The sequence below is a fragment of the Prunus persica genome, chromosome G4, assembly GCF_000346465.2.
Source record: "Prunus persica cultivar Lovell chromosome G4, Prunus_persica_NCBIv2, whole genome shotgun sequence".
Lineage (NCBI taxonomy): Eukaryota > Viridiplantae > Streptophyta > Magnoliopsida > Rosales > Rosaceae > Prunus > Prunus persica.
The window spans coordinates 23,022,074-23,047,005 of NC_034012.1; the positions used below are offsets into that span (position 1 = coordinate 23,022,074).

At 37.7% G+C, this 24,932-nt stretch overlaps 1 protein-coding gene across 1 annotated transcript; it reads right to left on the minus strand.

The window, feature by feature from the left end:
- LOC18780758 (protein CHROMATIN REMODELING 24) lies at positions 145-19,372 on the minus strand. The gene is made up of 23 exons (XM_007213631.2): positions 18,913-19,372; positions 18,655-18,804; positions 17,440-18,551; positions 17,209-17,339; positions 17,063-17,117; positions 16,517-16,642; positions 15,736-15,843; positions 15,560-15,615; positions 15,387-15,477; positions 14,753-14,890; positions 14,583-14,660; positions 13,773-14,000; positions 13,618-13,689; positions 12,674-12,754; positions 12,468-12,586; positions 11,448-11,559; positions 11,052-11,120; positions 10,849-10,943; positions 3,780-3,908; positions 3,298-3,363; positions 3,073-3,205; positions 2,766-2,921; positions 145-336 (listed from the first exon to the last, which is right to left on the minus strand). Exons 1-23 carry the CDS (start codon positions 19,019-19,021, stop codon positions 334-336), a joined length of 3,417 nt encoding a protein of 1,138 aa, XP_007213693.2. The 5' UTR covers positions 19,022-19,372; the 3' UTR covers positions 145-333.

Below are 24,932 nucleotides of genomic sequence, written 5' to 3' on the forward strand. Positions count from 1 at the left end.
CCCCATGAAACATTGAGAATGTGTGAAAAGTTTTCATCCCCTTGTAATTTAGAATATCGCTTGTATTATATAAAAAAATAACAATACCAAAAGTAGATACTGATCATGTGAATTGTTTGAATTAACCGATAAACAAAGCGACCACAAAACAAATCAGATTGCCTTCAAATTTACTAACCAAAACTACGAGACAGAAAACACGTATGGACATAGGACAGTCGTACAAAATACAGCATCATATTTTTAATTGACAGATTTAACCAAGAACATAATAGTAATAATAATAACGTAGTCCTTTTCTGTTTCCATGTTTCATTGCTCAGCAACATTATCTTAGAGTGGCTCCAGCGAAGGAGCCTAGCCCGAGGCAAGGGCAGAAAAAAAAAAAAAATTTCGCTCCAGCGTGCAGCCCAGCCCGAGGTTTGGTGTGGGACCCACCAACTCGGGCCAGCCCGAAGGCCAAACCAGCCCCAGGTCCAAAACGCGAGTGCTGACGTCAGCTAGCGAGGTCAAAAAATTTTTACCGTTGGCGCGTGCAATGCACGCGCCAACGGTAAAAAAATTTTGAATCCGCGCGCGCTGACGCCAGCGCCAACGGTACGCTGCCACGTGTCGCGCTCAGTGCCTTCCGATCTGCTTCTCCTTTCTAATCCAACGGCTGAGGCTTTTTTGGGTGAAAAAAATATGAAAAAAAATTCTAAAAAATTCTAAAAAATTCTGATATTTTTTTCTATAAATACCTATCAATACCCTTCACTTTCAACACCAATACTCTTACATTTCATTATACTTCTACTAATATTCACTCTTTTTACACAACATTTTCCTCTTTTTCATCTAGCATTTTGATTTCATATTTTTATGGCTTCTTCTATCGAAACCGGAGGGGCTTGGAGCACAATGGAAGATGTTTCTTTGTGTGAGGCTTGGCTCCAAATTTGTCATTGTCCCGTGTCCGGCAATGAAATGAAATTTTTTCATATGTGGAAAAAAATTCATGCCGAATTTTGTGAAAAAATTCCGGGGTCTACTCGTACGGAGATGGCATTATCCAGTAGGTGGAAAATTCTCAATAAAGAGTTGGGAAAATGGAGAAATGCCCTAGCAAAAGCGATGGACAACTATAGAAGTGGGCAAAATCGTACTAACGAGGTAAGTATTTTATAATTTTTGTGTTATTAAGTTTAATCTCCTAATATATATATTTTGTTAATGTTGTATATATTTTGTTAATATTGCTTGCATTTTCAATATTTTGTTAATATTGCTTGCATTTTCAATATGTTGTATATATTTTGTTAATATTGCTTGCATTTTCAATATTTTGTTAATATTGCTTGCATTTTCAATATGTTGTATATATTTTGTTAATATTGCTTGCATTTTCAATATTTTGTTAATATTGCTTGCATTTTGAATATGTTGTTAATATTTCTTGCATTTTCAATATTTTGTTAATATTGCTTGCATTTTGAATGTGTTGTTAATATTTCTTGCATTTTCAATATTTTGTTAATATTGCTTGTATTTTTAATATGTTGTTAATATTTCTTGCATATCCAATATATTTTAAATATTTATTGCATTTTCATTTTTTTGTTCAATAGATGATTCAAGCACAAATGTGGTTTGGTGCAACCGGGGGTGGCAAAAAAAGTTTCACCCATCATGAATGTTGGGAGGTGGTGAAATTTTGCAAACGCTTCATAATTATTCCAACGGGTCCGAAGGTTGTGTTAAACGAGACGCCACTCCGTGATTCAATGGCATCGGATTCACCTCTTGATTCTCCTATGAGTCAAGACACACCCATCGAAAAGGAGCCGATGCCCATTGGCCGAAAGGCCGCGAAGGCAAAGAAGAAGGGTAATTCAAGCAATCAAAATTCACAATTTTTGGAGGAAATTGCAAGGCAAAACGGCATAAGAATAGAAATGGAGCAAAAACGCCAAGAGCACGAGTTGGCCCTTGATGCTGAGTTTGCACGTGAAAGGGAGTATTTGCGCAAAAAAGAAATGGACAAGACAGAATGGGAAACCATGGCGATGGATACAAGTCATATGTCCCCTGAAACAAAACAATTTTGGAAGCTAGAACGAAGGGATGTTATGAGAAGAAGACTTTTCCGGGATGATGGGCCTAGCAACACGGATTGGTTAAATGATGGAAACCATTAAATTAGTCAGCATATCTTTTATGTATTTGTATTTTAGTTGTTTTCTATTAAAGTTGTTATAATTCATGTATTTTATTTTATTAGTAATTCATAATGACTTGTATTACATTTCATTATTTAATAAACAAAGCATTCAATAAATTACCTTTTTATTCAACATATTCCATACTTCAAACAAAACATAATAAAAATAAAATTAAAAGTACAAACAAGGCACAATAATAATTTATCTAAAATTTGAATTTTGAAATTCATTCGAAATTTGAATCCAAAAATTTATCTGAAATTTGAACTTTGAAATTAATCCGAAATTTGAATCCAAATATCTTATCCGAAAATTTTATCTGATTATGAATAGTCTTGACACGTAGGAATCCGAAAATCTTATCTGAAAATATTACCCAAATTAATTATTTTCATTAAAAAATAGGAGGAAAAAACAAAAAAGTGAATAGTAATTGCCATGGCTAAGGGCAACGGGTGGAGAAACGATTTACTATTTGCAAGGGCAACCACTATTCACGTGAATAGTGCTTGCCCTAGCTCCACCCTTGCCATGGCTAAGGGCAAATGGGTGGAGTTGCTCTTATATCAACACCCTTCCAAACTCCCCAGTTATATCATCTAAGTTAATAACATTTCTCTCATTTCCTTCCACTGTACCAAGTCTATAAAGCTCAGAATTCAACTCAGCAATTTGCTTTTGTATCTTCTCTCCCTTATCTGGTAATCTTGAAACCATAGCCTGCAGACATTGTTTAAAAATATAATCACCAAGTGCAAATCAATTAATAGGATTAAAACTAAAATGAGCACTACTGTTTGTTCCAAAGAAGGATATCTTCACTGAAAACCAGGCGTTAAATGCTAACAAAGTAGATAATGAGTAAGAATACCTTATTTGCAAGAGTTTGTGACAGCCTATTGATTCTCTGTTTAATCTCCGATTCTGTCAGTTTACCCGCATCATTTGGTGAAGAAGGCTTCTTGTTTAATATTACATCCTTTGGCTTAAAAGCATATTCAGCCCTGTCAACAATGAAAACCAAAAATATCATCACATGCAATAATCTCTTTCCTGTTCACAAATGGGATAAACGCCATGATTCATAGAGCTCTACCCGTTCACATTGCATTCGAGTAAAGAACTTGAAGATGACCTTCCTGCAGTTGAAGCTCCCCTGATCCTGTGCCCAGTATAGCAAAGTAAACAGATAAGATTTCAGAAGTAACTCGTCATAAATGCCCAATACATATTCAGTATTACCAATATCACAGTTTTTACTGGGAAGCTTTCAAACAATATTTCCGGGTCAAACTGAGTCTCACACTAATCTGCTTTTAGATTACACCTAGCTAGTACAAAGATGTAAATGGAAACAACAATAATCCGATAAAGCTCAGAATGATTAAAAAAAATAGAAACTCACTTCCGGACTAATATAAAGTTTGTTGTAGTTTATGTGCTGACATGCATACTTAGTGCTCAACTGTAGGGAAATTTACCTTTTCGCAAACGAACAAAAGATTCCAAAGAAAAGAAGACAAAAAAGTATAACAATAAATCTGTTCTGGCAAAAGTTAAAGAAATAAATGGGTCTACCTTTCAGCTTCCTGCTCTTCCTCTACAACTGGTACAGGTGCTGTCTTGGAGAAGAGTAAACTGTGATGACTGACTCCTGCTATGCCTTGTGTTTCCAAGAATTCGATATGGGACTTAAAGGATTCGTCCCTACAGTAAACAGTAGAATTGCAAGAAAATCTTGAAAGGAGTGTATACTCTGAAAGTCAATTCAAATATGAATCCATGAAGCACGCCCAAAAAAGAGATGGAATTTTTTTTTGAATAGAAACATTGTATTGATAATCAAGAGGAAAAATCCTCGATCAAACAAGAAGACCAAAAAAAGAGTCTGACCTACTAAGCTTGAAAAACAAACTGTATAAAAAACACTAAAAAACACAAAAAAAACTTCAGTAAAATCATCTTAAGACTGCCATCATGTCTCTCATGATGGTAGAGTAGTGATAGTCCTTGAACTGCCCCGAAACCGAAGCCCAAAGGGATGCCCAAAATTTAATTCTGTCCCATAATTCCTCAACCCTAACTCCTATATGACCCTGAAAAATTCTTTGATTTCGCTCCATCCAGATATTCCAGAAAATAGCATGAACTAGACAATCACGAAGGATTCCGGCTCTCTTCCCCTTCCCTGAAATCCTCAGATTGATACTAAGGAGCTCAAAACACCCTTTAGGAATCACCCACTCCACTCCGAGAGCACCCAACATCTTCCACCATAATCTTAGGGAGTACGAACAATGAATGAACAAGTGATCAATGTTTTCTGCATTCTCTTTGCAAAGAACACACCAAGAGGGGGATAAGCACATCTTTGGTTGCCTCCTTTGAATGCAATCGCAAGTATTAATCCTACCATTTGCTGCCAGCCATACGAAAAATTGAATTTTCGGCGGAGTCTTTGCCTTCCAGATTGAGCTGAAAGGGGGAAAGACATCCCTAGTGGTAGAGAGAAGAAAAGACCTGAAAGACTTGCAGGAAAAAGAACCCTGCTCCTCGACCTCCCAAGATCTCCGATCCGGTCTAGAACCGTATAATCTCACATTCCCCAATATATCCAAAAGTATTACCACTTCTGCTAATTCAGCCTCGGACAAATTCCTTCTGAAATCAAAATCCCAATTGAGAGGCAACACATGATTGTTAGCAAAACAGGCTATACTTTGATTTTTTCTCCTAGACAAAGAAGAGAGTCTAGGAAACAGATCTTTAAGAATCCCTTCTTTCAGCCAAAGATCCTCCCAAAATCTAATTTTCTCCCCATTTCCAACAGAAAATCTGCAGCATTGAAGAAAAGAGTTATACCCTTTCGAAATCTCTCGCCAAGGATTCCTGCAAGACACCTTATCAATCCGTTTAGTATCCCACCCATTCGAGTCAATTCCGTACTTGCTCTTAATGATCCTATGCCATAGCGAATTGGTTTCAAGTGGAAATCTCCACAACCATTTAGCTCTGAGGGCTTCATTTCTTTCTCTTAAAGAGCCAATTCCAAGACCACCTTCCTCTTTCGATTTAGTCACCCTTTCCCACCTGACCAAGTGACATTTCTTCCCTTCTTCTAGACCTTCCCATAAAAAGTTACGCATAAGTTGTTCTACTTTGGCGGCCACTCCTATAGGCATCTTAAACAGAGACATATAGTAAGAAGGAATGCTACTCAAAACCGCTTGGATTAGCGTTAACCTTCCACCTTTGGATAAGCAAGCCCTCTTCCATTTTTGAAGTCTTTTCTCCACCTTCTCCATTACTGGATTCCAGAAATTAAGAGCTCTTGGGTTTCCCCCGAGAGGCAGACCCAAGTAAATCATAGGCCAGCAACCAACCTCGCATCCCCAACTGCCCGCCATGTTATTCAGCACTTCAGTACTAAAATTGATCCCCAGAATGCAACTTTTAGCCTTATTAATCTTCATTCCAGACACATCACAAAACAACTTCAACAGTTGCAACAGATTTAACCAATACTCTTCCTTGCCATCCAAAAGGAAAATGGTATCATCTGCAAATTGGAGGTGAGAAACTTCCACTTGATCATGACCAGATACAATTCCATGAACTAAGTTAACATCTTGAGCCCTTCTATTATTCTGCTTAAAACGTCACTAACCAAAGTAAATAGAAAAGGAGATAACGGGTCCCCTTGTCTTAATCCCCTAGAGGCTCTGAACTTTCCTCTTGGTTTTCCATTAATCATAATGGAAAAGTTGACAGATTCCAAGCAGCCAATAATCCAGCCTCTCCATTTGACACCAAAGCCTTTCCTTGCCATCACATCATCTACGAAATTCCATTCCACATGATCGTAAGCTTTCTCGAAATCAATTTTGAAAACCAGCCCTTTTCTTTTCTGTTTTCTGACTTCCTCAACAACTTCATTTGCAACTAACACAGCATCTAGAATCTGTCGCTTTTGGACAAAAGCTCCCTGAGATTGGGAGATAGTATTTCCAAGAACCTCCCTCAATCTTGAAGCCAAGACCTTGGATATCACTTTATAAAGACTCGTAACAAGACTAATCGGTCTGTAATCAGTAACCTTCACAGAATTCGCCTTTTTAGGAATGAGACAAATGAAAGTTTCATTTGTAACCCCATTTACGATTCCACTTTGAAAGAAATCTTGCATAACCTTCATGAGATCTCCCTTGACAACCTCCCAGCAAGATTGGAAAAAACTCATGGAGAAACCATCTGGTCCCGGGGATTTGTCCTTGCCACAATCGAAAACTGCTTTCTGAACTTCCTCCAAATCAAAAGGACGTTCAAGCCAATCAGCCTCCACTTGGCTAATGGGACACCAATTTAGCCCTTCAACTCCCCAGCCTACATTTTTATTCCTGCTATATAACCCTTTAAAGAATCTAATCACCTCCCTTTCAATGTTAGCGTCTACTTCTATAACTCCCAAATCCTCCACTTCTAATTTTTCTATGTAATTTCTTTTCCTAGCTCCATTTGCCACTCTGTGAAAGAACTTGGTATTCCCATCACCTTCTCTTGCCCATTTTACTTTTCCTCTTTGGCGCCACTTGACTTCCTCCCTCTGGGCCAAATCTCCAATCTTTAGAAGAAGATTATCTCTCTCAGACCTCAAAAGGTGATCCAAACCTTCAGTTCCTTCACGTTGGTCCAAAACCAGCAATCTAGCTTCTGCCTCCCGTAAATCACGCTCAACATCCCCGAATTCCTCCTTGCTCCATACTTTCAATTTCGATTTTAGCATTTTTAACCTCGTCATGAATTTGTATCCCTCCCATCCCGGAATCTGGTCCTCACCCCACCACAGCTTGATCTTCCTCTTAAAATCCGGGTGATTCAACCACATATTTTCAAACCGGAATGGTGAAGGACCCCACTTTACCCTAGAGGAGTCCAGCTCTATAGGGCAATGATCAGATGTGATTCGCGGCAAAGCTTTGTGGCGATAATGAGGGAAGTGCTCTTCCCAGCTGCCCGACACCAGAAATCTGTCCAGTCTTCTACAAACAGCATTTTCTCTTAGATTAGACCAAGTGAAAGAAGCGTTTAGGAGAATGGGATCCCGTAAATTTGTTTCTTGGATAAAATCATTAAAATCTCTCATGCTTTTAGTCACTCTTCCTTCGTTCGACTTTTCAGCTGAAAAGCGAACAACGTTAAAGTCCCCTCCAAGACACCACTTATCACCGCAATACCCGTACAGATCAGCCAATTCTTCCCAGAAACTATTTCTTTCCCTCTGTCTGCAAGGGCCATAAATCCCGGACAGCCACCAATCTGTCCCTATATTCTCTACAATTCTAATAGATACAGAAAATTCGCCAACCATAGAATCGATTACCGAAACGGATTGGGAATTCCACAAAACTGCTATGCCGCCAGATCTTCCCAAAGAGGGCGAGAAGACCCACTCCTTGAATCTTGACCCCCAAACACCAGCGACCAATTGTCTGTCCACAATCTCCTTTTTAGTTTCCAACAAAATTACTATGTCTGGTTTGAGTCTCCGAAGTTGCTCTTTTACCAATAATCTTTTCCTTCTACTTCCCAGACCTCGAATATTCCAGCTGATTATCTTCATTAATGAGAGGAATAATCCCTTTTCTTCTCATTACCTTTTCCAGAGCCCATCGATCCCGTTTCACCCTTGGAATTACAAGATTTACCATGTCTTCTGTGAGCCAAGTTCTTCTTTAGGGGCAACAAAGATATGTCCATTTTGTGCATCAACGATTTAGGTAAACTGTCTTTGCGTCCATAACCTCGACGCTTTCTTCTTTTTCTGGAATAATATATTACTTCTGGAATGGTGTCAGGGACGAAAGTTGCGTCGTCATCGACTTCAAGCCCCGTCTGCTCATCAGACTGGATATTGGTAGGAAAACAGCCTTCCACATACCCATTGACACCACCAGGGTCATCGGGAGGAGCAAAAATCTCGTGAAGAATCCCCTCTTCATTAGCAAAAGCATCTGTAGATTTCGTTTCCTCGATCGAAGAAGAAACGTCATCGAAAACTGATTCCGACGATGGTACTTTGGCCATTGAATCCACAGATTCCGGGCAGATCGACGAACTGGAATCGTCATCATCTCTATCAGCGATCGACGATGGGGGGAGGGAACAGACCTGCGGCGGAGCGTCTGCACTAGAAAGACGAACGTCGAAGTGAGATAGACCTTTTCTAAAGCCCCAACTTCCATCACCATTTGCTCGGCCGAATCTGGATAGAAACTTGGTTTTTGACTTCAACTTAATCGCCGTACACTCACTCTTTGACTGGGATACAGAATTCTTATTCTTTTCTAACCCACAAATAAGACTCGGCCCACAAAAAGACCTAATCTTCCGGAAAGGAATGGGCTCAGAGAAAGAACCTCCAAAAGGGTTAAACTGGGCTGAAAGTTTCGAAATGGGCTCACCAATAATTGGGCCCATCGTCAAAGCAATGTCTTTTGTGGCCTTATCAGATAATGCCGACATAAAAGGAGGGAGAATTAAATTCTCTGCCGCTATGATAGAAGTCCCATCACCTTGAAACTTCAGGTTCTGCGAAGTTCCGCTGAAACAACTCCGATTTCCCTTCTCGAGCCAATCAAACTCATTAATATTGCTTCGAGCCCAGTCCACCTGGGAATTTTCAACAACCCTCCACTGTCTCTGACTTGTCAGAACCTCGCCTCCAGCTACTGCCTAAACAGTCCCATTAGCAGAGATCCTAGGCTGGCCATGCCGTGATCTAGTGGGCCGGATTGCCGGAGAAATTGGTCTGATTTTCACGTGATAACTTTCTGTTCCTTCTGTAAGGGTCAAGATTTCCGGTAAAAACCCAATGAAATTTTTTCTGGTTTTAATTCTTGCTTCAAACAGGTACATGTAGTTTTCGGTCCGCTGGTCCACCTGAAGCAGTCCCCCACATTCCAAGCCGATGCGCTGGAAGAACTCCTTGTTCCACCAGTGCATAGGAAGCCCATTAATTCCGATCCAGCCACCGTAGCTAACGATTTTGGGGATATTATTTTTCAGTCCGTGTTCCCAGCTGTACAGCAAAACATCCGTTTGTCCCTCCACCGCCAGTTTTCCACTGCTACATACCTTCAACGCCTCTGTTTTGCTGTCGCAGGAGAAGAAAGCCCTATTAATTTGATAAGGGAATAAAATAACGTTTTTCTCCAACCGGCCTTCCATGGCCTTCCGGATACCATCCCAGGGCTGGTGCAGTACTAACCTTTCACAAACCACCACCCAACTCCAGTTTGTCGTGTCATCTGAACTGCCATACCCTATTTCCTGCTCTTGTACCACCCCCTCATTCAGTACCACATCTTTGTAAGTCTTACCCAATACTCTGTCTCTGGCACACACAGCTGTGTTGCCATCTTCTTCTGTGAACCAGTGTCTACTCGTTCTGTTTTTCCCTTTTAGAATACCTGCTAAATTCTCTTTGATCTGAATCCACCCGCTATCGTTCTTACCCTGGGGGATCACCACAGACTTCGTGAAACCGTGTACGCACTTGGTCAGTCTCAGATAGTATCCTTTCCAGTTATGACCCTTTTCTACCCACACTTGGTAAGAATCCCCCCTGTAACTTCTGAAGACACTCTGTACCTTGTTTTCCAGGATTAACTGCAGCTCATTGATTAACCACTCTACACAGCTAAGTTCCAAGGAAACATGGAAAAGACGTTCTTTAACCTTCTCTGAGATTAGAATGGACCCTCCATACGATAGATCGTCTACCTTAATTCGGAACTCCTTTGCTTCAATGTTGAAAAACCTTGGCATATGTCTCTTACTCACCTCTCCCTCATTATGTTTCCATCCCCCTCTTTCTGTTTCCCTCGCTCTCTCACCCTCTCTTTCTCTCACCAAAAAAGAGATGGAATTAAACTACATTTGAGGCTAAAACAATAAACATCTTTTGCACCAAAAAAATCAAGCACATACAAGTAATATTCTAGATTCTAATTCTATAAACTGCACAAAGCTCCCTATTAGGATTTGAGGATTACTCTTTAATCTAGGAACACAAACACTACTTATGTTGCTTCAAGTCAAAAAAAGACTATTACAAGTATTTTAACTTCAAAAAAAATTCCTAACGATTTTATCAATTTCATATGTTATTCAAGGACAGGAGTGATCATATTATGCAACATAATTCATCAAATTAAAGAATATACAAACAAACCTCAGTCACTAAAATATGACAACCAGTCTTATGTCAGATTCTTACGCATTATTAGTACCCTATTCTATGTTTACCAGTGAAAACTAAAAGAAACATCTAATATAGCATCATCTGGGAGAAAAAAAGAATATAATAACTTGTGAACACATATATGAATGAGAGAGAGAGAGAGAGAGAGAGAGAGAGAGGGAACCATGAGATGGAAAAAAAATCTATAATTTCAAATACACGTGTCAAATTTAAGAACAAAAAGAGCAAATTGCAGAATCTAATCTCAATTTCAAATATATGCACATCCAAACACAGATTTATTTGTCAACCAAAAAAAAAAAAAAAAAAAAGATTCATGTGCATTTATTATCATAAAAATAACATAGTTAAAAGTCACGAATATTAGGCCCGACGATTGCATACATTGTGTGCTGGCGATCATGCTCCTCATACAGCTGCTGCTGAGTAAGGGAGATATCAAAACCTTCTTTTGGGAGACTAAAAAGTTCACATAGATCCTGAAATATTAATAAAAGTTAAGTATAGAATGAGTGTTCCTCTTCCTCTAATGTTAAGGATATAAAAATGCTCACTATAGCAGCAATTACAACTTTGTAAGCATTCACCTGTTGACTAAAGTACCGCATCTGTTCTTTATGCTCGGTTGCAGTTTTAAACAATCCCCCCTTGTATATCTAAACAATATATTTTTGAAGAGTTAATACGATGATGTGCTACATGATGTTTCAAAGAATGAAGCATAACTGAACCACACATAAAATAAATAGATATTCAAACAGGAAGAAATGCTATCGCAGCATAGCATAGGAGGAATGGCAAGGTATTTATAACACGAAAAGACAATAACCATTTAAGCAGATATACTTAAAGTACTATAGATATGTGATGTAGCATTCACTACTTGAAGCAATCTACATAAACCACAGTACAGGACCCCGAAACACATATCTAAGCATTCTAAAATCATTCATAATACAACATCTAAATAGAGGGAAAATAACCTGTTTTCTGTATATCTTCTCTTCAACAGTCCCACAAGTCATTAATCTATATACAATGACATCCTTATTTTGACCAATTCGATATGCACGATCCACACTTTGGTTATCCGTACTGAAATATACGAACCACAAATTGCACAATTAATATCCTTGTTAACCTCAACAAAGAAAGAATATAATGAATTTTAAAGGACATATTGCTTACACATGAATCTTCCATAGAACATACAGAAAGAGAAGAGAAGCATTATTTTCCAAAAGGCAACATTGAAAGTATCAAAAGCATTATCTTTGATAACATGTTGTCTTCATTCATAAGCTGTAACATGAGTATTAAGCAACAAATATGGCTTACCCGGTTTCTTGTAATTGTTAATAAAATTTCCAATCTTCCATTGGATATATAGAAAGAGAACAGAGACAGTTTGATCAGCAAAACCGCCACAAATACATCAAAGAATTTTCTTTTTCAATATTTAATCATAATTTACAAAAAAGGAAATATGGTGGAAGTAGTTTCATTTCTTAATCCTCATCATGTGATAAACCCTCATCTTATACTCTGTTTTGTTCTTGTAACTTTCATATGTTCTATTAAGATAGCATGATTCTCATTAATAAACAATATAAAAAAAGCTAAAAACATGTGATAACCAATAAAAGTGATAAATGTGAGAAGAATACTGATATTATCTCTAGAACTACATTAGGAGAACATCTGATATCCCCCGTGGTTGTGTATCAAAAACTTGTTCTCAAATTCAATTTAAGCGGGCTTTAGGATTACAGGGAGAACTAAACCCTCCATACAAAAGGGAAAAGAATACTGATCATATCTGTCCAAAGCCAGAAAGAATATCAAAACCACACATGGACAAGAAAAACAAATCACAACCACCTCAAAGTAGCCAACAGATACAAGACAACAGCAGACATGGGTAAATACTTTTGTTTCAGAAAATGAAGAGACTTATCAAACCAAATAGAAAATAAGTTAAATTAAAAATCATAAGTGAATACCTTGGGTTCCAAGCAGGATCAACCACAATCACACGATCTGCTTTTGTAAGCGTAAGGCCCAAACCACCTACTTGTGATGTTAGGAGAAATATGGGAGCCCCGTTACCCTCTTGGAAATCCTACACACAAGATTAATATAATTTAATGATCATTCTAACTAACTATTGTTAAAAAAATTTCTGACTTAAATGATTTAGAACGCTTACATCAACAACCCTCATTCTGTCAATGGCTTTTGTGGTACCGTCGATGCGTAAGAACTTGTAACCACTGGACACTAGTGATTCCTGTAAAGAAAAGGTCATCCATAAATACTACCAGTTCACCTATTTGGAGCATACAAATTGTTAAATAAGCAAACTACACTATTTATCTCTTAAAATCCATTTGAATTCGGGAAAGCATTCCTTCAATTTAATGTCGTCAGTTGTTGGTTGAACACTGTCTAATCTTAATTGGATGACTATGACATATTAATAGCACAAGCACGATTGCAATGCAGTCTTGACAAATGTTTGGCAAATGACAACATGCCCTGTCCAGTGGCATAAAAAATGGAGAGGTTGTACTGTTCCAACCGACATGACAATCAATCTGGGCCCGAAGACATTGATTCTACACTCAGAAATTTCCTTATATACCCCTCCTCAAAGGGCCTTTCCAAAACTTTTACATGATGAATTGGTCTCTAATCCAAGTCTGGTAATGTAGCCCTTGCAGTACTCTTGCAGGAATATTTCTTTTTCGAAAAAGATCACCACCTCTCAACTCAATTAATCTCACATCCTCGAGCTCCAACTTATTGATCACATTCTTTCATCCTTGTAAGCAGATTAGGAATTGTCTTTCATTCCAAGGCATAACTTGTATCCATGCGCTTCATATTCACCTGAACTGACCAACCTATGAAACAACCTCGAACTGATATCCCTTTGTTTCACTCAAGAAACTCTTGCTGATTAAATTCTTCTAACACTTCTAAGCACCTAGTTGGCATGCATAGTCATCCAGATTGCACAAACTCCAAGCAATCAAGATTATGATTCTCACTAAGGAAAGCATTAAAATGTGCCCAGAAATGACCATGTAATGACATCTCTCAAGAATTCATATTATTAGCATATTTCAGACATAACTGTGAATAACTAACCTGAATAAGATTAAGCATCTTTCGAGTTTGAGAAAAGATAAGAACATTATGTCCCTCTGGAATTAAGTTTTCCTGTAAAAGGGCATTGAAGACATTTTAATATTATGCATAAAAACACTGAAAGCGTCAAATCTATTAGGACATTGCAGCCTTACCAGTAAAGACAATATAAAAGATATTTTGCATGAGATGTTGGCATGCTTCTCATCAAAATCCTGTCTCTCATCCAAGTCCTCTTTCTCAGCAACATCTGCTATGTACATTGCTAGTTTTTCTGCCATGCAAGTATCTTCTGGCTTCATCATCGAATCCATCTCTTCTAGTACATCTTCAGCAGCTCGCTTTGTCAATAAAAGTGGATGATCACATATTTTCTTCAGGATCTGGTTCATATCAAAAAGTCCTTCCCCATCATCATTTTCAAAGAAGAATTAACAAATTGCACTAATATTTCTCTCTTCTATTACTAGGATAAATATCAAAATACATTTAAAACAGAGTGAAAGGCGATGATTGTTCTTCCAATAATGGACAGGTTTTAAAAAGATCTAAAACGAATCAAAATTTGAATTTGTTATGAACAAATAAAGAGATGATTAATTTTCCAACATCAACAAGTTCAAGGACCAGTTAAATAGCTAATTGTAGCTTATTTTCCAAAAAGTTTACTCTAATTAGTTTATATGTTTTTGGACAAGAAACGCAATCCATTTTCCTTCCAAAATATCCAACATACCCCATGCAGAGTATATGAAGCACATAATAACCGTGAAATGACCAATAAGACGGAGCGATGGTCATCTTTTCAGTAAATTATAGGAAAGCAATGGGGAATAAATTAAAGCAAGATTCCATTGTTTTCATTTGAACTACACAGAAGAAATTCAAAAAATAAATTAATGCCAGAACCAGCGCCTTTAGAAATAAGCAGAAAAAAGAACTAAGAACTACATAACAAACTGTACCGTAAGTGCAGCCAATGGGGAGCCATCAAAAGCAGAAAGAACCAGCTCACTCTTTAGAAAAGCTTCATAAAGTTTCCGCTATACCAAATAAACGATCAACTTGAGAAACATACTGAAAATATGCGAAACCACTTAGAGAAAAAATGTCATTGGAGTATAGCAGATCGAACCTGACAGCCAGTCAATCTTAACCAAACAATGATCTCATTCTTTTTAGAAAGTTTGGCATTTGTTTGACCATTGTCTTCATTAAATACCTCATTCTTTAAGCGGCGCAGAAAAAATGGTTGAATACGTTCTCTTAGTTCCTGTTTTAAAATGTAATTGTCTATCATTAATATCATCAGAGGCCTGAAAGAAACGTAGTTCGCAGCTATAAATAACAAAGAAAGGAGTCAACAGAAAAAGTCAAAATTTTAGGGGGGAAAATCACGAGTACAACTGCATTCCACAGGTCATTGTAAATAACTATTTTTGGAGAATTTAAAACTTGAGCTAGTCCATTACCACTTTAAATGAATGTCATAAAACAACCAGAAACGTTCATGAGTGTGAAACTGAGGCCACAACAAAGTAGTATTGTACACTGATTCCTATTGACTTAGCAAATAAAAATCATCTAGTTAAGGAATTTGAGCAACTGTCACCACATCTGCAAGCTGCTTTGTTCGCTAGATACAGGAGATATACAACATAAACAGACAACTGCAATACTGTGGTCCATATCCATGCAACATTGACACCGAAACAAAGATTACACCAAATCAAATAACACAGAATATTAGAAGATAATAGTATCATTACCTTTGCAACCGTGGAACCAATACGCTTTTCCCTATCTGAAGCATTTTTCTCATTTCCACGAAGAATGAGAGACTCAAATTTTTCCTTAAACCTGAAAAAATTCCGCAGTTTCATACAGAATACAGAAGCAGAAACATAACTGAAGGTAACCAGAGCATGAAAAATATTATTACCATTGCTTATCACCCAGTAGCTCAGGGCAACAGAAGTTGAATAAGGCCCACAACTCCTATTTTGAAAGTCAAAAGTACAGAAAATATACAAAATTATGTCGATGTTTTGTTTGAAACATACAACGCAATGTAATAAAAATAGCAAATATGAATCTTCAAGAAACCACAAACAGTACCTTCAGATTGTTTTGCAATGGCGTGCCACTTACAATAATCCTATGGGCACAAGGAATCTCAAGCAAACTTTTGGCTCTTTGTGTACTTGGATTCTTTATGAGATGCCCCTGGAGATGCAAATAGGTCCATCAAACTAAAAGTAATTTATAGCATGGGCATGTTGACATGATGTTCTTATATTCAAGTAAGAAAGTCCTATCTCAACTACAATAGGTTGTTTCATGCACCTTTCATAAAAAGAAATCCAGTGTTGCTTACTTGAACAGGCAACCAAGTGAATTTCAAGTGTAAGTTGGTATGATGTATGGGTGTGAATGTGGGGGTTATAAATGTTCATTTGAACACTAGGGTGTAGAAAATTTCACATGTACTAACTAAATAACAAAACTTCATTTTGTTAATAATTTCAAAGACATTTATAAGTCTGAAAGAACAATTTCTTGAAAATATCAGTAGAAGTTTTAAATAAATAAAAAAAAACAAAAATTGCTTGAAAAAATGACACTTGAAATTTTAGAAAATACTAAATCAATTAGTAATGCACCAATTAAACATGTAAGTTTTATCATAGTATATCCATGATAAACATATGGCATGTATAATTAAACAAGTCCCTTCTTGGACAGGATCATGCACTGCGGTGTATGAGAGGCCGGTCGAGTAATTGAATTGACAAATAACCTTTCTTATGCATGACCATAACTAACAGAAGCTACATCGTTTCCTTGCGCAAACCAATAGACATCAATTACTCAAATTGAATAGTATATTCATTTTCACCTCATCAAGTATCATGTAATCCCATATGTATTCTTCACTTTCATCATCATGGACATAGCGGCTCCCTCTTAAAGATTTTGAATTAACCCGCACAATATCATAAGTTGTGAGAAGAACACCTTTGTCCTACAAGAAAAGCAATGGAATGGGGGAGCAAAATGATATGGAATCTTAGTAAACTTCTTAATATGAAAGAACAAAAGTGCAGCCACGGTCATACTAAAAGTTTACTCAAAATAAAATCACATATATTATGTGGATGGCACCATGAGGCTTCATTCTGCAGTAGTTAAATTTGAAACAAATAAATGATTTAACAAGCAGACTTTAATAATGAAATGGGCTTCCCTCAATTCCAATTTACATCTTGAATTCAAAAAGTAAATGCTAAATGCATGGTCAACAATATTGTTCGCTGAAATATTAATTGCATCTTAGATGTAGGGGGACGAATATTAAGTACTTGTAATTTGATGTGAAGGGTGACTGTGATTCAATGGACAAAAGGACACATCAATTACCTGAAGTATATTATAGAGGAATTACCTGTAGTACGTACTGAAGCTCATATTGCCGAGCTTTGGCACAAGTCCCATAGTATCTACATGGAAGCACAAATATGCGATTATTATTTGGTTTTCCTACACAGATTATCGTTTAATCATATGAAAGACAAGAGCAAGCAGCCTCACTCTCTTATCTTATCAGAGAGACCCACGAATGATAATTCTTTAATCCAATGGGAAAGCAGCGTTTTAGGGGCCACAATCATTACTCTTTTAATCAAACATGAATGAAATAACCCTGCTAAAAAGCTACAAATCTGCAATAAGACATAAACAGAATCCATAAATTATACAAAAGAAATAATAAAAAAAAGGTTCCAAAACAAAATGTTTGTTAATTATACTCTATCTTTTTACCTGCATTGTTTTACCCAAGCCCATGTCATCACCTAAGATTCCACCCTTACCCTGACAATGCAGAGACCATAGCCACTTTAGGCCATCACGCTGATGTGGAAACAAAATCGTTGCAATCTTGCCTGGCAACTTGTAAGTAGATTTGAGGCCACTTAAAGTAATAGAACTATCATCCTCCAAACCAGAATCATCCGTAGAATCATCAACCACAATAACCTCATCAGAATCATAGTGCTCTTTAGAATTACCTCTATGCCTCCCCAGTTCTTTAACTATCTTCTTGTCATGCAAAACTACACAACCATCCTCATCATCAACCTCTCCTTTCCCACCTTTAGAAACCAAGGAACGGCACTCAGTTTTTGGTTTCTTATCCACCAATGAAGCTTCTCTTTTCTTTTGTCTTTCATCATGTTTTGTAGGCAGTCTGTCCCCATAATTATCACCACGGGGTTCACTCTGCAAATAAGCCTTTGCCTCCTCTCCTTCAGTTTCAGACACAAAAGAATCCCCAACAAGCACTAATTTCGCACCCATACTTCTGGATTCATTTCCACCAACCCCTTTACCAGTAATCTTCATACCATGGGTCTGCTTACCAAATTTGTCACCTTCAGACTCGTATTGAATATGTCCCTTATCTTCATATTCATCTACCACACTCTCAACACCATTTCTAGCCTTCTTAGTAGCATCTAAAGAAGAATCAGACATGTCAGAAGCAAGTGAAAATGAAGAGCCCGCACTCTCATACTCAGGCAAATCAACTTTCTTTCCATCGTCAACTTCTTTACAAATAACCGAAGGGAAAGAACCTTCAACCATGTCAGCTTTTCTGGCACCCCTCCTCTCGATTGACAGAAACTCAAGCCTCGAGCTCAAGTCATCAAGAATATCCCTAATCTCATTCCCACCAGTGTTGGCACTAGTCTTACTCGCATTCCTCTGAGGCAGTGTCGGTGACTCAAAATCAGTAATATCAGAAAAATTGGGCTCATCAAGCACCGCTGCTTTCTCAGCTGGAGCATTTTCTTGCCGCGATGAGATTTTACAAAGACGCCGTCTACCTTCAACCTTAACCTTTGTAGGTTTCTCTGGTTCTACAATTGTTTCTAAAAACAAATAATAAAAACAACTTGTAAGAAATAGTTTCGGATTTTGCAGTCACATAGGCATAAATTCAAACAGATTGTGGGCAAAGCGAAAAATGAGTACCAGGAGAAGAATCAAAACCAGTGAGTGAGAAATGGGGGATGTTATGATCACTGCGGTTGTTGTCGTTGTTGCTTTGGTCTTTGGATGAAGCTCTGCCTTCGATCTTCACCATAGATGGCTTTAAGTCCTCCATTTCCTCTTTATCGTCCTCTATTGATTCAATATTTGAAAACCCACAAAAATATAATTTAACGTAAAATAATTATATTTATAAATAATAAAAAATTTGCAGACAGAGTAAAGAGTTGGGGTTCATACCAGCGAGTCTGGAAAAGGGTTTAGCAGAAGGAGAACCGAGGTCTTGGAGGAGGCGATAGTGGCTGTCGTTTAGGCTCTGTGGTTTCTTGCTGCTTTTCCTCTCCGCCATTTCAAAATAATACGAACGAAATTATTAAAAAGAACCTTGAGATTGTGGCTTTATATATATAGGCATAGAAAATACAGAACATCAATGGAAAAGGAAAACATGGAATTTTTTATTTTTTATTTTTCATCTAATGCTGCGGTCTTTTCTATGTCAGGAGCTTTTCGTTTCCCGCTTTGCCTGGAACTTTTAAAATTTTGAGTGACTAGCAGTCTTTATTATTTTGTCGGGTTTTAAAGATTTTCAAAGAATTAAAAAGTGTGGAGGTAACCAATTTGTTATGAAACTAAAGAAATTGAAGAGAGAATTGAGATAGAAAACATAGAAATCTGATATTTTCATTAAGATTTTTGTTCTATCTATTACAATGAGGAGAATGCCTTATCTTATAGGCAAAGATTATTGCCTCCCATGGATGTATAGTTTACTCTCAAGGAATGATGGCAGACAAGTTTCATCATGATGTTCTTCATTATTTCCAAATGTGTGCACTCCATTCAAGACTTTACAACAAAATTCAAATTTTTAAAGAATTTTAAAAATATTTTCCAACAAAAAATAAAAGACTTTTAAAAAAAATTAGTAGTATTTAATTGTAACTTTTGAAAGGAATATTCATTTCATGCTTGTGTGAATTGGACATGTTTGGTTCATGGGAAAGTAGGTTTGAGGATGGAAAATCAAATGTTTTTCTATGTTTGGTAAGTCAAGGCATGAGAAATGGTTGCCTGGCACATGTGAAAGTAGGAGGGAAAGTGAAACCCTCCTCCTCATTGGGTTTTGTTTTTCCCTTCATGGGAAAATTTGGAAAAATGTAAACTACTCAAAATTGATTCTTTTACCACTGCTCAGAACATGGGAAAATTTGCTTGCCTTTGTGTTGAATTAGACCTGACCAAACCTCTTGAGGCCTTCGTTCAGATTAATCAAACTTGGTATAATATTGAGTATGAAGGTTTACCTGATATCTATTACTTGTGTGGTAGGTATGGGCACAAGAGGGTAGTTGTGAAATGAAGGCTCCTAGTCATGATAACTCTGTTAGGAAGGGGCACGTTCCTAATGAAGGAGTTAGTACAAGCTCGGACGTTGCTATGGAAAAGGATGGTGTTGATGGTTTAATGGGAGGTCTGAGGGGACCTTGGATGAATGTGCCGGCGCGAAGAAAACCCAAGGTTGTGGCTGTTGACAAAGGTTCTAAGGGTTCTAGCAATAAAAACCAAGGGTCTAGGTTTGATGCTTTAAGCAAAGTGGGAGAGAATTTTGGTTTGGATGAGGGTTTGCTTAGTGGAAATGGTGCCCAAACTGATACGGGAAAGGTTGGTTCATCTACGAGGGGTGCTGACATCAAACATAAGTTTTGGACTAAATCCAAGACTAATAAAGCAGACTTTAGGGCAGCTGAGTAATATCTCTAATTCTTCTTTGAAGGAAAATGTTCCACTGAATATGACTGGCCAACGACTTGGTGATTCTACATGTGGGAGTGGTGGGACTTTGTCAAGTAAGGGTAAAATGATTGTTGGTGGTAAAAGAGTGGAAAAGCATATTTTTTTGCAAGAGCAATTAAATACTTGGGTGCGTGGTAACAATGAATATACCGCCAAAGGTGTGTATATTTTTGGACACCAACCACCTAGTATTGATGCAAGCGGTAATGAGCATGAAGAGGAGTATGATACATATACATATATTGATACTACTTCTTTGGTTTCCTCTACACATAATGATGGGTTGCCGCAAGAGCATATGGATATGTCTGAAGGACAAAAGATTTTCTCGCATGAGAAGACTACTAGTCATGCCTTTAACAATGTTGAAGGTATGACCAATGGTTCTTAATTAGGGTTTAGCCCTAAGGGTTCTTATATTTTTCTGATTCTTTTATGGATTTAGTCTGTTGGAATGTCAGAGGTGCTACGTGCACAAGCTTTCGAAATAATTTTGCGGAGTTGATCCGTGGTCATCGTCTGGATTTACTATTTATCTGTGAACCTAGGATTAGTGGGAAGAAAGCCCTTGATATGATAAAATCTCTTGAGTTCTCTTCTTATGAAATTGTTGATCGTGTGGGTTTCTCGGGAGGGTTATGGTTATTGTGGAATGATACTAAAGTTAGTGTCAAGATTTTAGACACTAGTGATCAACTAATTAAAGCTTATGTGTCCTAGCATGGTAAAGCTCCTTGGTTGTTGTCTACAGTCTATGCTAAACCGTGTGGAATTAAGCAGGAGAAATTATGGGATTATCTCCAGTTTATGGCCAGTTGTCATCAATTACCATGGATGCTTGCTAGGGACTTTAATGGGATGTTGCATGTGGAAGACAAATTTTTTTGGGGGGGTGGGGTTGGTGTGTTGGGTTGTGGTTTACTGAGAATAAAATGATTAATTTGGGGTACTTAGGTCCTCGATTCACTTGTGTTCGCAGTCGAGACTATCTTCTACTCCTAATGCTAGACCTTTTAGGTTTGAATCAATGTGGATGCAACATGAGAGCTTTAAGGATTTTATTGGGTAAATGTGGGGGCAAATTTCTGGTTATGCTATGGACAAGTCCTACGGTTTAATTGATTCTTTAAAGATGTGGCATCGTAGTGTTTTTGGTCATTTAAAACAAAGGAAAGCTCGTATTCTCACAAGATTGGCTGGTATTCAAACAGCTTTGTGTAAGGGACCTAATCGATTTCTGAGTCAGTTGGAGTGTTCCTTAGTGCAAGATTTTAATTCTTTGCTTGATCAGGAAGCTCTATTTTGGAAACAAAAATCTAGGCTTAAATGGTTGCAAGAGGGAGATAGGAACACAAAAAATTTCCATATGACACCTTTAATAAGGCGTTGAAGGAATAAGGTTGAACGTCTTAAGGATGACAATGGGGTTTGGGTGGAGACTGCTGATAGCTTGGAAGCTCTTACTGTCAATTTCTTCGTAAAGTTATTTTTTCAAGGTCAAGTGGACTCTAACTCTGTGGTCATTCCTAATCTTTCTCCTACCATGGACTCTGTGATTGTTTCTAATTTACTAAGGCTTGTTGATATGTTTGAAATTAAAACTAGCTTGTTTAATATTGGTCATCTCAAAGCTCCTGGAATTGATGGGTTCTCGTCTGGTTTTTATCAAAATTAGTGGAGTTTATGTGCTAAGGATATTGGTGATCTTGTTTGCAAAGTGTTTCAAGAAGGGATTTTGCCTGAGAGGTTGAATGAGACTTTGATTACACTTGTTCCCAAATTAGATAGTCCTCAAACTATGGCTCAATTTCGACCTATTAGTTTGTGTTGTACTCTCTATAAAGTCATTTCTTAGATTATTGTTGCTCGTTTAAGGCCTCTTATGGGTTGTTGGATAAGTCCTCATCAAGTTAGTTTCATCCCAGGTAGGCAAATCATTGATAATATTGTGAGTGTGCAAGAGCTTATGCATAAATTTCAAGCTTCTAAAGGGCGAAAAGGTTTTTTTGCATGGGAAATTGATCTGTCAAAGGCATATGATAGATTGAATTGGCACTTTGTTGAGCAAGTGTTGTATGAATTAGCTTTACGTCCTCAGTTTATCAAGTTGATTATGGCTTGTGTCTCTACAGTGAAGTACAAAGTTTGTTTTAATGGAGAGCTTACTGAGGTTTTTTTTTATCCTGGAAGTGGGATTAGACAGGGTGATCCCCTTTCTCCTTACTTATTTATGCTTTGTATTGAGAAGTTATCTCATATGGTGACAGATGCATTGTCTAATAAAAAATGAAGGCCTGTGAAATCATCTCAAGCTGGTCCCGCGGTCTCTCACTTGTTCTTTATAGATGATCCAATTTTATTTGCGGAAGCCAGTCACACACAGGTCGAGGTTATGAAGCATTGTTTGGATATGTTTTGTCAAGTTTCAGGGCAGGCTGTGAATTTTGATAAGTCTGTGATCTTTTGCTCTCCTAACACTAGTAAAGAGTGGTTGGAGAAATTAGCTCTATTTGTGGCTCACCTCTCACAAAAAATTTGGGAAGATACTTAGGCATGCCTCTTTTACACTCCAGAATCAACAGGGATACTTATTTTGGTTTGGTTGACAAAGTCCATAAGTGATTGGTTGGCTAAAAAAGCAAGTTGTTATCTCTCGCTGGCCGGGTTACTTTGATTCATGCTGTCACGGCAGCTATACCTGTTTATGCTATGCAAACAATCAAGCTTCCTATGAGCATTTGTGATGATCTATATCGTCTTAACCGTAATTTCTTTTGGAAAGAAAGTGAAAAGAAGCATAAGGTACATCTTATCAGTGGAACTTAGCTTGTCGTCCTAAAAGTTATGAGGGCTTGGGGTTTAAGAAAACCTCACATCAAGCTCTGTTGGATAAAATCGAGTGGAGAATTCATAGCAAAGATAAGGGGCTTTGGGTTCATATTTTTGAAGACAAGTATTTGAAGGGGCATTCTATATTGGAGGAGTCTTTGTAGGATAGAAAGATTTGCTCCTCTACATGGAGAGGTGTTCTACATGGTGTTGGCTTGCTCAATAAGGGTTTGATGTGGAGAATTGGGAAAGGGGATGTTGTTCAATTTTGGAAGGATAGATGGGTTTCTAATGTTCCTCTCAACCAACATGATGGTGTTTTAAATATGGTTCAGCCTGATTGTACTATTTTTGAGTTTATGGCCGATGGTTGGTGGGATATTGGCAAGTTGCATTCTGTTCTCAATTAGGACCTTGTACAGAAGGTTGTTAGTTTTCTGGTTGGTTTCTATAGTGATTTGAGGGATGTGCAGATTTGGAAACAAGCTGCCAATGGAGTTTTTAGTGTTAAAACTGCATATTCGTTACTCTTCAAGGATCAAGGTCGACATGATCCTTTTTGGGATATGTTGTGGAAACTTAAGTTCCCTCATAAGCTTAAATTCTTCTGTTGGTTGGTGTATCAAGGGAAAATTCTTTCTAATGAGCAGAGGGTTATAAGGCATTTAGCTGTGGATCCAACTTGTACTCTTTGTGGTTTGAGCTTTGAAACTGTGCTTCATATTTTAAGCGACTGCCCACGAGCTATGAGAGTTTGGCAAGATGTGATTCCTATGCCAAGGTCGTCTTTTTTTGTTGCTAATTTGCAGCATTGGCTGAATAATAATCTTCTGTATAATAGAAAAAGGATTTATGGTTTGCCTTGGAACTTGTTGTTTATATTTACTTGTTGGTATGTCTAGAAGTGGAGAAATCAGTATGTCTTCAATAGGGAAGATTTGCCTTTCTACTCGCAAACTAGCATCTTGACTACTGCTAAAGATTGGTTCTTTAATGTGTATGTGTCTAAGGCCAAAACTACTAAGATTCAGGTGTCGCTTGCCTAGGAACCTCCTGAGACAGGGGTTTTTAAATTTAATGTTGATGGATCTCGAAAGAATGGCTCTGGGGCTATTTGTGCGGGGGGCATGATCCGTGATTCCTTTGGTGCTTGGATTGGTGGCTTTGCTGTCAATTTAGGGATTGGGCAGGTGTTGGAAGCAGAGTTGTGGGGGTTGTTTTTTTGGTCTCAAAGTTGCAGTTGGTAAAGGCCTTTCAAAGATAATTGTGGAAATGGATTCTGCTATTGCTGTCCATCTCATTCAGCAGCCTGTTTTAGCTACGCTCCATCCGCTTGCTGATATTATGGCTAATTGTGGTAAGCTCATGAACCAATTTGATAGCTGTGCAGTTATGCATATCTACATAGAAAAGAATTGTGTCGCAGACGAATTAGCTAACTGGAGCTATAACATGGGTCTTGGCGTGTGTTATTTTGATTTTGCTCCAAGTTGGATAGGTTCTTTAATTATTGACGACTTGATTGGGGTGTCTCGTTCCCGTCTTATTTGTGTTGATTTGTTGTAGTTCTGGTGCTTGAGATTTTCTCCCCCAAGTTGGACCCAAAAAAAAAAAAAAAAATTTATCTAAAGATT

Excerpts from the sequence above, each read along its gene's own strand:
- LOC18780758 (XM_007213631.2), bottom strand. The coding sequence starts at position 19,021 with ATGGCGGAGAGGAAAAGCAGCAAGAAACCACAGAGCCTAAACGACAGC. Across the intron at positions 14,661-14,752 it reads TAAGATTGACTGGCTGTCAG|CGGAAACTTTATGAAGCTTT; the intron begins GTTCGATCTGCT and ends TATTTGGTATAG. Across the intron at positions 2,922-3,072 it reads CACAAACTCTTGCAAATAAG|GCTATGGTTTCAAGATTACC; the intron begins GTATTCTTACTC and ends CAATGTCTGCAG.